General features: G+C 38.6%; 2 protein-coding genes across 11 annotated transcripts in view; one reads left to right on the top strand and one right to left on the bottom strand.

Annotated features, from left to right (window-relative positions):
• LOC105475715 (transcription factor EC) overlaps window positions 1-14,835 on the bottom strand; it is a 557,301-nt gene that overhangs the window by 295,096 nt on the left and 247,370 nt on the right. For all 9 annotated transcript variants that reach the window (XM_071094590.1, XM_071094586.1, XM_071094583.1 and 6 more), the window contains one exon: window positions 11,204-11,298. The gene's annotated coding sequence lies outside the window, so the exon portion shown is untranslated. The remainder of the gene's footprint in view (window positions 1-11,203; window positions 11,299-14,835) is intronic.
• The window catches only part of LOC105475649 (testin LIM domain protein), a 49,240-nt gene that overhangs the window by 24,380 nt on the left and 10,025 nt on the right, over window positions 1-14,835 (top strand). For both annotated transcript variants that reach the window (XM_011731109.3, XM_071094591.1), the window contains one exon: window positions 1,788-1,873. In XM_011731109.3, the coding sequence (XP_011729411.2) occupies window positions 1,788-1,873 (86 nt within the window). The remainder of the gene's footprint in view (window positions 1-1,787; window positions 1,874-14,835) is intronic.

The following is a 14,835-nucleotide window of genomic DNA, read 5'->3' as shown; positions in this document are numbered from 1 at the left end:
TCATATCCTGACCTCTTCAAAGAGAACTACAAACCACTGCTCAGTGAAATAAAAGAGGGCACAAACAAATGGAAGAACATACCATGCTCATGCATAGGAAGAATCAATATTGTGAAAATGACCATACTGCCCAAGGTAATTTATAGATTCAATGCCATCCCCATTTAGCTACCAATGACTTTTTCACAGAATTGGAAAAAACTGCTTTAAAAAGTTCATGTGGAACCAAAAAAGACCCCGCATTGCCAAGACAATCCTAAGCCAAAAGAACAAAGCTGGAGGCATCACGCTACCTGACTTCAAATTATACTACAAGGCTACAGTAACCAAAACAGCATGGTACTGGTACCAAAACAGAGATATAGACCAATGGAACAGAACAGAGGCCTCAGAAATAATACCACGCATCTACAGTCATCTGATCTTTAACAAACCTGACAAAAACAAGAAATGGGGAAAGGATTCCCTATTTAATAAATGGTGCTGAGAAAATTGGCTAGCTGTAAGTAGAAAGCTGAAACTGGATCCTTTTCTTACTCCTTATACGAAAATTAATTCAAGATGGATTAGAGACTTAAATGTTAGACCTAAAACCATAAACACCCTAGAAGAAAACCTAGGTAATACCATTCAGGACATAGGCACGGGCAAGCACTTCATGTCTAAAACACCAAAAGCAACAGCAACAAAAGCCAAATTGACAAATGGGATCTAATTAAACTAAAGAGCTTCTGCACAGCAAAAGAAACTACCATCAGAGTGAACAGGCAACCGACAGAATGGGAGAAAATTTTTGCAATCTACTTATCTGACAAAGGGCTAATATCAAGAACCTATAAAGAATTCAGTCAAATTTACAAGAAAAAAAAAACCCCATCAAAAAGTGGGCAAAGGTTCTGTAAGATTTTAGTGAGATATAAGTAAAGTACTTGCCTCTATTCCTCGTGTCTTAGTCTATTCCTGCTGCCATAACAAAATACCTTAGACTGGGTAATTTATAAATAATAGAAATTTATTTCTTAAGTTCTGGGGGCTGGGAAGTTCAAGATCAAGGCACTGGCAGATTCAGTGTCTGGTGTGGGCTTGCTTCCTGCTTCCAAGATGATGGCACCTTGTTGCTGCATCTTCACATGGAGGAAGTTTCAGAAGAGATGGAAGAGAGGAAGCCCCATCAATGAAGGTGGAGCCATCATTGCCTAACTACCTAATCATTTCATGAAGGCCCAGCTTCATGATATTGGTACATTGGGGATTAAGTTGCCACATGAATTTTGGAGGAGCACAAACGTTAAAGCCATAGCACTGGCATTCAATAAGTGTATATTGTAGCTATTAATATTTATCATAATAAAAATATTACTTCAGTTGTAATTCCTAAAATCTTTAATGCCTTGTTTGATGCAAAATATGTTATTCAGGATGAGAGCTTTTTAAGCTATGGTTTTCTGAGTGTTGTACCTGTTGTACTACAGGGCTGTACTCCGAAGCATGTAGTGGCCAAAGACATAAGTTCATGACTTTTTGCTATTTGCAATATTTGTAGTTTTCTATACGGTTATATTCTGATGCTTTTCTTTCTATGATAAAAGGCAATCAGAATATAAAATATGTTATGTATGTACTTGGAACTGCCATGTACATACCTGGGTATCATCACTGACTAAACATAAGATTTGTTTGAAAGTTATATCAACACAAGTGGTAAGTGGAATTAAAACTGCAATTTATTGAATTTTTAGATTTGTAAAGAATGTAATAATAGATTCGCAATGTTTTCTTTTTAACAGATGGGCTTAGGTCACGAGCAAGGATTTGGAGCCCCTTGTTTAAAATGCAAAGAAAAATGTGAAGGATTCGAACTGCACTTCTGGAGGTATTGTTTTGAAAACTGCAACCACATTAGTAATTTATACTTTTTGCAATACTTCCTTAGACAGTGGAAATATCTTCAGGTTCTCCAGCATGCTTGCTAAGTTGCAGACCTGTTATTGTCTTTTCTGAGAAATGAATACAACATAAAGTGTTCTTACTGTCATTAAGTTTGACTTAGTAAATTGGACCATAATAACTATATTTAGAGTTGTTGGATTTGCTTGCTGTCTTTAGGATTTCCTTTGAGCCTGAAATACTGAATATATCTTTCTGGTAGTAAATAAGTTTGTAGTAATCCTCCAGGACTGTTTAATTATTTATTTATTTATTTTATTATTTATTTTTTGAGACGAACTCTCATTCTGTCACCTAGACTGGAGTGCAGTGGTGTGACCTCAGCTCACTGCAACCTCCGCTTTCTGGTTCAAGCAATTCTCTTGCCTTAGCCTCCTGAATAGCTGAGATTACAGGCTTGTGCCATGATGCCTGGCTAATTTTTCTTTTTTGTATTTTTAGTAGAGATGGGGTTTCACCATGTTGGCAAGGCTGGTCTCAAACTCCTGACCTCAAGTGATCAGCCCACCTCAGCCTCCCAAAGTGCTAGGATTACAGGCGTGAGCCACCACGCCTGGCCCTGTTTAATAATTTAATTATTTTCTTCTTAAAAATTAGTAACTTCACATCTCATCTCTACATTTTCAGTAAACAAATATGAATACTGAATTGAGAATTTATATGTTAGTTATCAGGGAATGAAGTTGAATTTAGGTCTCTTTAAAATTTTCAGCTGTAAGTTACCAGTGAAAAACATGGAAACACTTGAATTTTTTTTAAAGAAAAAAATTAATTGTAGTGTCTTGGTTTGAATGAAGTGCAAATATACACAAGACATGTTAGTGGGTCAAAAATGTGAATTTTATATAGATCTTATCTTTAGGTTGTTTTGAAAGTACTACTGCATATCATATAAATCTAAAATCAGTATTTGAAACCTGTGCTTATGAATGACTGTCAAGTCCGTAATGGTAGTTCACAAGTCTGCTCAAAGTTAGAATTAGCAGGAAAAAAAAATAAAGATAACTATACAATTTTAGGATGGCAGCTATCTTGTTAGGATGACTGTCATTTGAGAGCCACTTCTGTACTACAAATTTCCACCGGAAACCCTTTAGAATATACACTTTCATCAGCTCTTGGAAATGTGTACAGTGTAATTAAAGGAGATTATAAACAAATAAAATTTTAGAAATTAAGCTCTTTTAAAAACTATTTATTGAATCAGTTTTCAGAAACAAAGGTAAATGTGTAAAATAGCAAAGTCAGTAGAAACCTGCTAGAACTGATACAATTCTTCAGTTTTAGGGAGCTAAAGTTTTCCAGGAATTTTTTTTTACAAGACTTAAACAGCTCTCCCTTATGCTGTCTCTTCAAGGGATATAGAAGTGAGGCAGTATGTCTCTCATGTTTTAAAAAGGTAAAGTGACTTAACACAAAATAGTTTTCGTGGATTAGAACGTCTCTGCTCTTAATGCTCACAGTTTTCTATTGTCCCTATCAGTTAACTTTACCGAAGGCTGCACTGCCCTCTCCTGGGCGTAGTTTTTACCTTACAATCTTATAATACCTAAAATCCAAAATCCAAAGTGCTCCAAAACCAAAACTTCTTGAGTGTCAACATGATGCCACAAGTGGAAAATTTCACATACCTGACCATGTGACAGGTCACAGTCAAAATACATTCAAACCTTTGTGTCTTGTACAAGATTATTTAAAATATGTATAAAATTACCATCAGGCTATGTACATAAGCTGTATATGGAATAGAAATGAATTTTATGTTTAAACTTAGGCCCTATACCCAAGATAGCTCATTGTGTTTAAGAGATACTTAACCTGTATTCTTTTTGGTTCTGCTATGCAATTGCCAAAAACTGCTCATGAGATTTTAAAGCTCATTCCTAAGAGATATCATCTTTTCTCTAAAGCAAGTTATAGTCATTTTTGTTATGTCTATATTAATCATTTTAATCTGATACTTTCAGATGAAAATATATCCGACAAGAGCAGATCTCCATGGCATGAAAATAACCTTTTTTTTTTTTTTTCAATTTTATCACACAGACTCATTTAATCAATTGGGTATAGTCTGAAAATCTAAGAGCCATAATAGTCTAGGGCTTTGCATATGGCCTGTCATTCAGCTGGGGTTGATAACAGTCCACCCCGTTGGTATTTCTTAGTAGTTCTGACATCTTCCTGGCATGAGTCCAGTCACGTTTCTCTCAGAATTCTTGATAATTCCCTGACTTTTTCACCATAGCTAAAAGAGCTGAAGCAGGTGCCTTTGACCTCCATATGTAGCCTCTTTCAGTACAGTCTTTGAAGTAAAATATTCTAGACTGGCTGTCCTGAGTGTAACAAAGATTCCAGGTCTAGTCTAGGGCCACAGAACTTCTGTGGGTGAGGTAGACATGGGATTCCATGACCCTGCCCACTTAGCCTCCTCCTCCAGCTTCATGGTGATCCTTGACTTAGGACCCTGAGGGCTCCACTGGGTACATTTCAAAAATCAGAGTTAAATTATTCTCTACCTCTTTATTAGTCTGGCCTCTCACACAACCACATAAATGGTCTTTTGAACATGGATACTATTATATACTTCTGATGACTTAAGAACCCTCAGTAGTTTCCCACTGGACTTCTTTTAGGCAAAATTCTTGACCTTTGATGTTAAACCCCAACATCTGGCCTCTGCTTGCCTTTCCAGCCTCTTCCACTGCCCTTCCAAGCACCCTATGCTCCAAGTGCTTGATACATACTATTCCCTGAAATTTCGTGCCTTATTGTTGGTATTCTCTGCCTGGAAAACCCTACCTCCCACCAGTAGGAAACAAAAAGTCTCAGCTCAAGAAATACCTCTGAGAATTCTTCCCTGCCCATGTATGTCTTTTCAGGCCACCATAACAAAATATCACAGACCTGGTAGTTTAAACAAAATGTATTTCTCCCAGTTCTACAGGCTGGAAAGTTCAAGATCAGGTGCTTGATCAATCAACATGGTTGAGTTCTGGTGAGGTCTCCCTTCCAGGCTTACAGACGGCTGCCTTCTCACCATGTGCTCACATGGCCTTTCCTTGGTGTGTGTGTGTGTGTGTCTGGAGAGGAAGAGATCTCTCTCCCTTTTCTTATAAGGTCACCTATTCCAATGGATTGTGACCTTCACCTTGTGACCTCTTTTAACTTTACTTCCTAAAAGCCCCTGCTTTTACAGTCACATTAGGGGTTTGGGCTTCAGCATATAACTGAGGAAATACAGTTCAGTCCACAGCACCCCCTTCCCCTGCTTCCACATACCCCCAAAGTTGTTAGGAATCATTTTCCTTTTTATCACCTTGTATACTTATAGGAAGCCAGGAGATAAATACCCAGACCTCATTCTTCTTCATCATTCTGATTTCCTGCTGGCACCTCCCATTGTCCCATTGCCAGTGCCAAGGGAACCCACGGTGTAGTCCTTAAGGGTCAGCCTTCTGGGAAGTAGCACAGAGTACTGAGGCATGGAGAATGAATCTGGAGAGGTGAATGGAAGATGCCGGATCAAGGTTTATCACCATAGTTGCAGGAGACTAAAAATGAATTATTAGAAATTTAGAGTGGAACTTGTAACTTAACTAGTCGAACCTTATTTTACAGATCAAAGAACTAAAACCAAAGGAAGTTAAAATGACTTGTTTGAGCCCATGAGTTATTAATAATATAATTTGTGAATGATTTCTATGTGTCACACACCAGTGAGCACTTGTAATAATTTTCTACTACTGCATAACAAATTACTACAAACTTTGCAAGTTAAAGCAACAACTATTAACTCAACATCCATTATTATTATTATTATATTATTACTTTTTTTTTTTGAGACGGGGTTTCACCCTTTTTGCCCAGGCTGGAGTGCAGTGGTGCAATCTCGGCTCACTGCAACCTCTGCCTCCTAGATTCAAGTGATTCTCCTGCCTGCCTCCCGAGTAGCTGGGATTACAGGCGCCCACCACCACACCCACCTGATTTTTTGTATTCTTAGTAGAGACAGGGTTTCACCATGTTGGCCAGGCTGGTCTCAAACCACTGATGTCAGCTGATTCACCCGCCTCAGCCTCCCAAAGTGCTAGGATTACAGGCGTGAGCCACTGTGTCTGGCCAGCATCCATTATCTTTCAGATTAGAAGTCTGAGGTAGTGGGGCTGGCTTAGCTGGATTCTGTGCTTAGCACCTCAAAAAGCTGAAATGGAGGTGTTGGCCAGGCTAAGTTCTCACCTTTAAGTTCTGGGGAAAAATCTGCTTTCAAGCTCATTCTTGTTGGTAGAATTCATTTTCTGTGGTTGGAGAACCAAGGTCCCTGTTTCCTCGTTGCTCTCAGCTGGGGGCTGGCTACTCTCAGCTTCTAGAAGCCACTCGCATTCATTGAGGTACAGCCCCTTCCATCTTCAAAGCCAGCAACACTCCTTAGAATCCTTCCTGAACCTCACACGCCTCCAACTTCCCCTTCTGCTCCCAGCCAGAGAAAATTCATTGCTTTTTAAGGGCTCACATGATTAGATTAGGCACGCCTGGAAAATTTCCCATTTGCCATATAAAAGTAACATCATCATGAAAGTAACACTGGGGACAGAATTCATAGGAGCCATCTTAAAATTCTGCTTACCACAGCACTTTATATACCTGATTGTACCTAATACTCCTAATATTTATTTTATTATTTATGATAAATCAAAGACTTAGGAAAGTTAAACAACTTACCAAAGTTAGGGCTTACAGATGGCAGAGCTGAATTTGAATTCAGAGTTTGCCAAAACCTTTCTCCATGGCAGAGTAGATACTAGAATGTGCATTTTTCACTCTCAGGGCCAGTGAACTTTGAACTGCACCAGGCTGTCGCCTCTGAGGTGTGATTGTTGTGATACAGACATCCTTGCGGACAAAGGTGTACTTTTACTGTGAGCTCTCTCCTTTTTCAGTGTGCCCGTGATTACAATAGTAGAGGAAAATAAAAGGTTCAGGAAGCCTGATAACGACCCAATAAGAAACACTATCTGCCGGGCATGCTTTCAAGTAATATTTCGAGAGAATGAGTGTTTATTGAAACGTATGACACGGACCCAAGGTTTCCAGTTTATAGCCAGTTATTTCATATTGAAGTATAGTTAATATAATTGCAACCATGTCATTTATCATATTAAGTAACATAATTATTAGTTTTGCCTTATCTTTGTTAAAGTCTCCCAATAAAACAGTTGCAATTTATTGAAAATGTGTTACTTGATTATAACATACATCTGTTCAGAATTTCTGATTGATTTAGAGCTGAGTGAAAACTGAAAATTCCCTACCATAAATGGATTAATACTTGTGTTGAATTCTATCACAGAGGCCCACGCTTAAATCCATATATGTATATCCCTGTTATAAAAGGGCAGCTTCCAACCCTTTAAAATTATGGTTTGTAGCAATGCCATGGCCATGCTTTTAAATCACTGCGAATGCTGGCAGCATGTCAAAGCACTCTAGTTTCTACTACTTGCCTTGGAAAAATAGTAAGTTTTACAAATAGTGATACAAAAAAAATTTCTTTTGGTAGAATAAAGGATAGTTTCTTGGTTGCTTTCAGCTTGAAACTGTAAATATGTTTATTTGTCTGAGGCAATACTTTTGGTAGTTTGGTTCTTGTACTTGCTATCCCAGGCTGTCTCCTTCTCTCCCTCTCTCCCTCCTTTCCTCCCCTTCACTCCTCCCTTTCCTTCACCAGTTAGATTTAACTCTAGGACTCTTAAGTTGTAATGTCAAGTTTTGAGTGTACAATTTTGATTTGCCATACATATTAATGTTTGCATATACATGTGTTAATGATGCTAAACTCTTTTTGTACAAACAGCGTTTAATACAAATAACCCTCCTCCATCCCCACACCTTAGAGCTTTCCAATCTGCCAGTCCACCTTTGCATCTTTTTAAAAGAATCATGAAAAAGACTTTTAAACTAACTTAAGTCTGAATCCCCTTCCCTTTTCTTTTCCCCATAGAACTTTTCTTAACATCCTGTGGAGAGTCTGGAGAGAGAACTGCTCAATAGGACAGTTTAGAAAATTTAGAGGTTTGAAAACTGTGCTAAATATGGGAACTGATTTATATACTCTCTTAAAACTGTCAACTCAGTATAGCACAAATAAATTTAATAAACAAGCTGTTTAAATCTATATATGTCATCAGAAGTTACTTATGGATCATCTGAAGAAAAATAATCCACACACCGCACAAACAGCCCCTGAAGAAACATAATCCACACACCGCACAAACAGCCCCTGAAGAAACATAATCCACACACCGCACAAACAGCCCCTGAAGAAAGAAAATCCACACACCGCACAAACAGCCCCTTGCACGTGGATATTGTGCTCACCCATACCCCGTTTTTGTTTTTGTTTTAGGTTTGTATAAAACCACGTTTTTAAAGTTCTTCATTTTCTTAAGGGTAGAATCTGGGTTATTTTAGGCTGAAATTGAATATGTGATAAACATCCCACTTATTCTCAGGCCACTCTCTGATAACAAGATCACAGTGGCATCCTTTTCTTCTCCAATTCCACAACAAGGTTTTTCTTTTAATAAATTTGTTGGATTGCTTCCAAATGACTCTAAAAGTTTTTATAGGTATTTCTAAAAGTAAAATGTTTTAGTTTAAATGTGGGAGATTCAAATATAAAACACTGTAGATTAGAACTCTAAGAAAAAGATTTTAAAACCTAAAAGTAGGTAACTGGTAATAGCACAGATCTCCACAATAGATAGCTCCTGGCACCTGGTGCTGGTTTTATAGTATGCTTTCTTGCAGAGTGGTTTGTAGCTGGCTCTTTTCCTTGTAGAAATGGAGCTCCAGTGTAAGGCAACTGGAAGGGATGTGGTCATCCCAGCTGTTTCAGTGATGACAGCTCTAGTTGAAGAACCATCCCACCCTTCTTGGGTCACATTCTTACCAAGGACTCTGTCACCACAATTCACCACATTGGAGTGAGGATGCAGATGAGGCTTTTAATGTAGTCATGATTTATTAAATTATAATGAATCAATCATAGGTTTTCTCTACTTAGGAAACTGTTAATTATATGGCATAGTATGACTTCTTAGGTATTTCTTCTTTCTCACCACTACTGCTATTGGTATGTTGTTTTAACCTGATTTTACTTACTTATTAATAAAGGTATATTGGGTGGTTAAAGGCATTGGTAGAAAAGCAGAGGCTTCCTGAGATTGTGAATTCTTCTAATTGTCAAGACAAATAATAATTTTTAAAAATACAGAGTTGGTTCTTCTATAATTAGTGAATTTAACTCTTTATATTTAACACTTTCATAGTAAATATAACTTTTTAACCAAGCCACAGCTCACCATAGTTTATTCATGCTTCAGAAACCTTCAGGCTTTATTTCACTTGTATCTTTTACTATTTATCTTTCAGATTCTAAAATCTGACCCTTCTTATTTTGTGGTATTCATGTTGTACTGGTGTAGAACTTAGATTGTAAAAATTTCCAAAGTCCAGTATTTATTATACAGCCTTGATCCTTTAAGACATCACTTTACTAATTACTGGGATGCATGCTGTAGCTCACAGCCATAGAAGGATCTATTTAGCTATATTAAGAACTAAATTCCCACTTCACCTTTTTCCCCCCTCAGGAAGATATAATTTTAAACTTGATCCAAAAGCAGTGTGATAGTATAATTACATTTTTGTTAACCAAAGAATAAAAGTAAAGAACATACTGTAGTAGGATAACTTGCTGCTTTCCACTAGATGGGAGTATGAGATAACCAGATGTTAGAAAGATTATTTTATAGCTGAACTAGAATATGCAAGTTCTTCAACAAATTCTTACCAAATAAAGATTTCTGACTAGTGTGCACAAGGAAAGCAATTTGCCTCTTCACCACCGGTCTCTCTCTCTCTCTCTCTCTCTCTCTCTCTGTATCTCTCGGAATATACAAGTCAAATCTAATATTTTCAGTTTGCATACTGAAAAGTACTTTAAGAACATTCAGAATGTAACAACCTAAAATCTATAATTAATAATGTATTATTTGGCAATGAGATTCATTTGGGTTTTTAGTTGTTGTTTTTTCTGTTTCTGATGTAGAGAAATTCCATGACTTATATTAATTTTAAATTTAGAAAACTTATTAAACTCTTCTTAATGCTAATTAATACATTGCACTTCTCTGTGATCATTCATAGCATCTATGAATAGCAACAGTTTAGTTTTTTTCTTTTTGATGAATTCTTGTCACTTTTTTTCACATTGTTCTGATTAGTACCTTCAGAACAATATGATTAGAATTGGTGATAGCAAGGTTGCTTTCTTGCTTCACATCTTAAAACTAATGCAGTAAGTATGATCTATGCTGAGTGTCTGGGTTTGTTCCCCCCGTGCCCCACCCTGCAGAAACTCTTTCTAGAATTGTTTCTATTTCCCTTTACTAGTTTCTTCTATTCTCTTTATTTTCCTTCCTTTTACTTCAGACTTATTATGCCTTTTTCCTAACTTCCTGAATTGAACACTTAGTACTTTATTCTTTCCTTTTTTCTAATTTGAGTGTTTTAAAGTGTAAATTTTTTATTTAGTTATCTAGTTATTTCAACATGCATACTTAACCTAACTATCTAAAGTTAATCCATGTTTATATAGACTGAACAATGTAAGTATCTTTAGAATGTGTTTTAAAACACTCAGATCGCCAATCTTAATTTTATGCTGTCGTTGCCTTGTATATTAGTTCCAGCTTAAATGTTTAACACCACTCCCTACTACTCTGTTTTTCTCTGTCACCTTTTCCAGCTTCTTTTCCTCTGCCAGACTCTTTCTTGAGTCCTTACTTTTTCCCTCTACACTTTCGCCAAGAGGCACAGATGATCTCTTTAACTCATAGTCATTATATTGTGCTCTGACCACCAAATTTATATTTCCTACCAGGCTACAGTGTTTAACCTGAGAGTTATATATCCTACACTCTGTGATACCTTTACCTTATCTCACAGGCATATCAGATTTATCAGTGGTTTCATTTTGGAGGCTTCCATTGGCCTTCCCCACTCCATACTGCAAAACTGTTCATCTTTTGAATAAACTGTCTTAATATATTATATTCCTTCTACTAATTTACTCATCTCAGAAACTTGGTTTTATTTTTCGAGGGACTGAGTGTATTAGTCTGCTCTCACGCTGCTAATAAAGACATACCCAGGACTGGGTAACTTATAAAGGAAAGAGGTTTAATTGACTCACAGTTCAGCATGGCTGAGAAGGCCTCAGGAATCTTACAATAGTGGCAAAAGGGGAAGCAAACACATCCTTCTTCACATGGTGGCAGCACGAAGTGTCTAGGAAAATGGAGAAAAGCCCCTTATAAAACCATCAGATCTCATGAGAACTCACTCACCATCACAAGAAGAGTATGAGGGTAACAGCTCCCATGATTCAGTTACCTCCCACCATGTCCCTCCCACAACACGTGGGATTATGGGAAATACAATTCAAGATGAGATTTGGGTGGGGACACAGCCAAACCATATCATTCTGCCCCTGGCCCCTCCCAACTCTCATGTCCTCACATTTCAAAACACAATCATGCCCTTCCAACAGTCTCCCACAGTCTTAACTCATTCCAACATTAACTCAAAAGTCCAAGTCCAAAGTCTTATCTGAGACAAGGCAAGTCCCTTCTGCCTGTGAGCCAGTAAAATCAAAAGCAAGTTAGTTACTTCCTAGATACAATGAGGGTACAGGCATTGGGTAAATATGCCATTCCAAATGGGAGAAACTGGCCAAAACAAAGGGGCTATAGGCCCCATGAGTCGGAAATCCAATAGGGCAGTCATTAAACCTTAAAGTTCCAAAATGATCTCGTTTGACTTCATGTCTCATATCCAGGGCGTGCTAATGCAACAAAGGTGGGCTCCCCATGACCTTGGGCAGCTCCATCCTTGTGGCTTTGCAGGGTACAGTCCCACTCCCAGCTGCTTTCACAGGCTGGTGTTGAGTGCCTACGGCTGTCCTTGGATCTACCATTCTGGGGTCTAGAGGATGGTGGCCCTCTTCTTATAGCTCCACGATGCAGCGCCCTTGTGAGGATGCTGTGTGGGCGCTCTGACCCCACATTTCCCTTCCACACTACCCTAGCAGAGGTTCTCCATGAGGACTCTGCCCCTGCAACAAACTTCTGGCTGGACATCCAGGCATTTTCATACATCCTCCAAAATCTAGGCGGAGGTTCCCAAACATGTCTTCTGCATACCTGCAGGACCAATACCTTATGGAAGCTGCCAAGGCTTGGGGCTTGCACCGTCTGAAGCAATGGCCCAAGCTATACCTTGGCCCCTTTTAGCCACCACTGGAGCTGAAGAAGCTGGGATACAGGGCAGCATGTCCCAAGGCTGCACAGAGCAAGGGGGCCCTGGGCCTGGTCCACGAAAGCATTTTTCCCTCCTAGGCCTCCAGGCCTGTGATGGGAGGAGCTGCTGTGAAGCTCTTTGACAGGCCCTGGAGACATTTTCTCCATTGTCTTGGTGATTAACATCTGGGCACCTTGTTACTTATGGAAATTTCTGCAACGAGTTTGAATTCCTCCCCAGAAAATGGCTTTTTCTTTTGTATCGCATTGTCAGGCTGCAAATTTTTCAAACTTTTATCCTCCATCACCTCTTGAATGCTTTGCTGCTTAAAGATTTCTCCTACCAGATACCCTAAATCACCTCTCTCAAGTTCAAAGTTTTGCCCCTGCCTACAGATTCTAGGGCAGGGGCAAAATACCACCAGTCTCTTTGAATAGCCAGAGTGGCCTTTATACCGGTTCCCAGCAAGTTCCTCATCTCCATCTGAGACCACCTCAGCCTGGACTTCATTGTCTTCAGCAGTATTTTGGTAAAAGTCATTCAACAAGTCTCTAGGAAGTTCCAAACTTTCCCACATCTTCCTGTCTTCTGAACCCTCCAAGTTTCTAGGAATTTCCAAACTTTCTCACATCAACCTGTCTTATTAGCCCTCCAGACTTTTCTAACCTCTGCCTGTTACCCAGTTCCAAAATCGCTTCCACATTTTCAGGTATCCTTATAGCAGCACCCTACTCTTTGCAGTACCAATTTACTATATTAGTCCATTCTCATGCTGCTAATAAAGACATACCTGAGACTGGGTAATTTATAAAGGAAAGAGATTTAATTGACTCACAGTTCAGCATGGCTGGGAGGCCTCAGGAAACTTACAAACATGACTGAACGGGAAGCAAACACATTCTTCACATTGTGGCAGGAAGGAGAAGTGCCGAGCAAAAGGGGGAAAAGTCCCTTATAAAACCATCAGATCTCGTGAGAACTCACTCACTATCATGAGAATAGCATGAGGGTAACAGCCCTCATGATTCAATTACCTCCTACCACATCCCTCCCATGACACATGGGAATTATGGGAACTACGATTCAAGATGAGATTTGGGTGGGGTCACAGCCAAACCATATCACTGAGCCTTCCCTTTACCATCACTATATCCAAATCACAAAGTTTAGTCAGGTTTTTGTTCGAGGAGACCTCAAATTTCCTCCTTTCTTTTCATCTCTACTGTTGAATACTCTAATCTAAGCCATAGAATATTTTATCTGGACCACAACAATAACCCTCCAAGATATAAATTCCATTTGTGAAGTAGTGGCAGTATCCTGTTACTTAGAACCATGCCATTGCAAACTGGATGCATAATTAACATGTTAACTTGTCTCCCTATTTCCAGTTATGTTTCACTCCTAATCCATTTACCACATGGCAGATATTGTGATATTTATAATTACAGATCCGATCATTTTATTCCATTTCCAAAAAGCCTTTGCTGCCTCCTGATTGCTCTTATGATGAAGCCCAAATTCCTTAATGTGTTCTATGAGCCCCTGCATGACTTCATGCCTATCCCTCCAGCCTTGCCACCCTCCCACTGACTCATACAGTCATACCAACCTCCCCTGGTTATGACACCTAAGGGGACAATTTCTTTCCTAATTCAGGACCACTGCAGGTATTCCTCTTTATACCCAGACACTAGAGACTTTTCTTTTCCTTCCTTTTCTCCTTCCCAGATACGCACCCACATACACAGTTTACACCTATGTTTCATACATCACCCAGATCTCAACCTAAATGTCACCTTCTTATGGAGTCCCTTCTTCACTAGTTTGAAGTCAAAATTACACCCTCTCAAGGGACCCTGTACTTGACTTTCGTATCACAAATGAAATTGTGTGTGTGTGCGTGATTATTTAATGTCTGTCTCCCACCAGACAGTAAGTTCTACAAGTCAGAGACTAGGACCTTTTTTTTTTTTTTTTTTTTTGTAGCACTATGTCCTAGCGTGAAGTACATTGCTTGGCACATGGGCACTCATGTATGTTGCTTGAATGAATGAATGTGTGTGTGCCAAACCAGAGTGAAAAAGAGAACATTGTCCTTGAACTATAAAAAACACCATGATGGCAGAGAGCACATGGTAGGTGGCAATAAGTGTTTGAAGAAATAAAATAAGGGAAGGAAAGAGAAAGGAAAACAAAAGGGAAGGAAATGGAGGGCAAAAGAAATTGAGAAAAAAATGAGAAAGGTTGTAGTCTTTGATGGGAAAACTTTCCCTATCTCTCACTAAAAAAAAAAAAACAAACACGAAACCTTGGATAATGGCTATAAAATGTTAACATGCAATAAAATACAAAGCCTGTGGCTTAAATAAAATAAGGAAATGCATATAATTTTTGTGGTTTTATTTAATTCATTTCTTTTTTCTTTATTATTTATTTACTATTTGGTGACAGCATAAGGAATATCAGATGGGGTTACACTCAGACATGTACCTTTAAGTGTGTACTTTTTAATCGCAGTCTTTT

Source organism: Macaca nemestrina, chromosome 4 (genome assembly GCF_043159975.1).
Source record: "Macaca nemestrina isolate mMacNem1 chromosome 4, mMacNem.hap1, whole genome shotgun sequence".
NCBI classification, from domain to species: Eukaryota; Metazoa; Chordata; class Mammalia; order Primates; family Cercopithecidae; genus Macaca; species Macaca nemestrina.
This window is presented reverse-complemented; position numbering and strand designations above follow the sequence as displayed.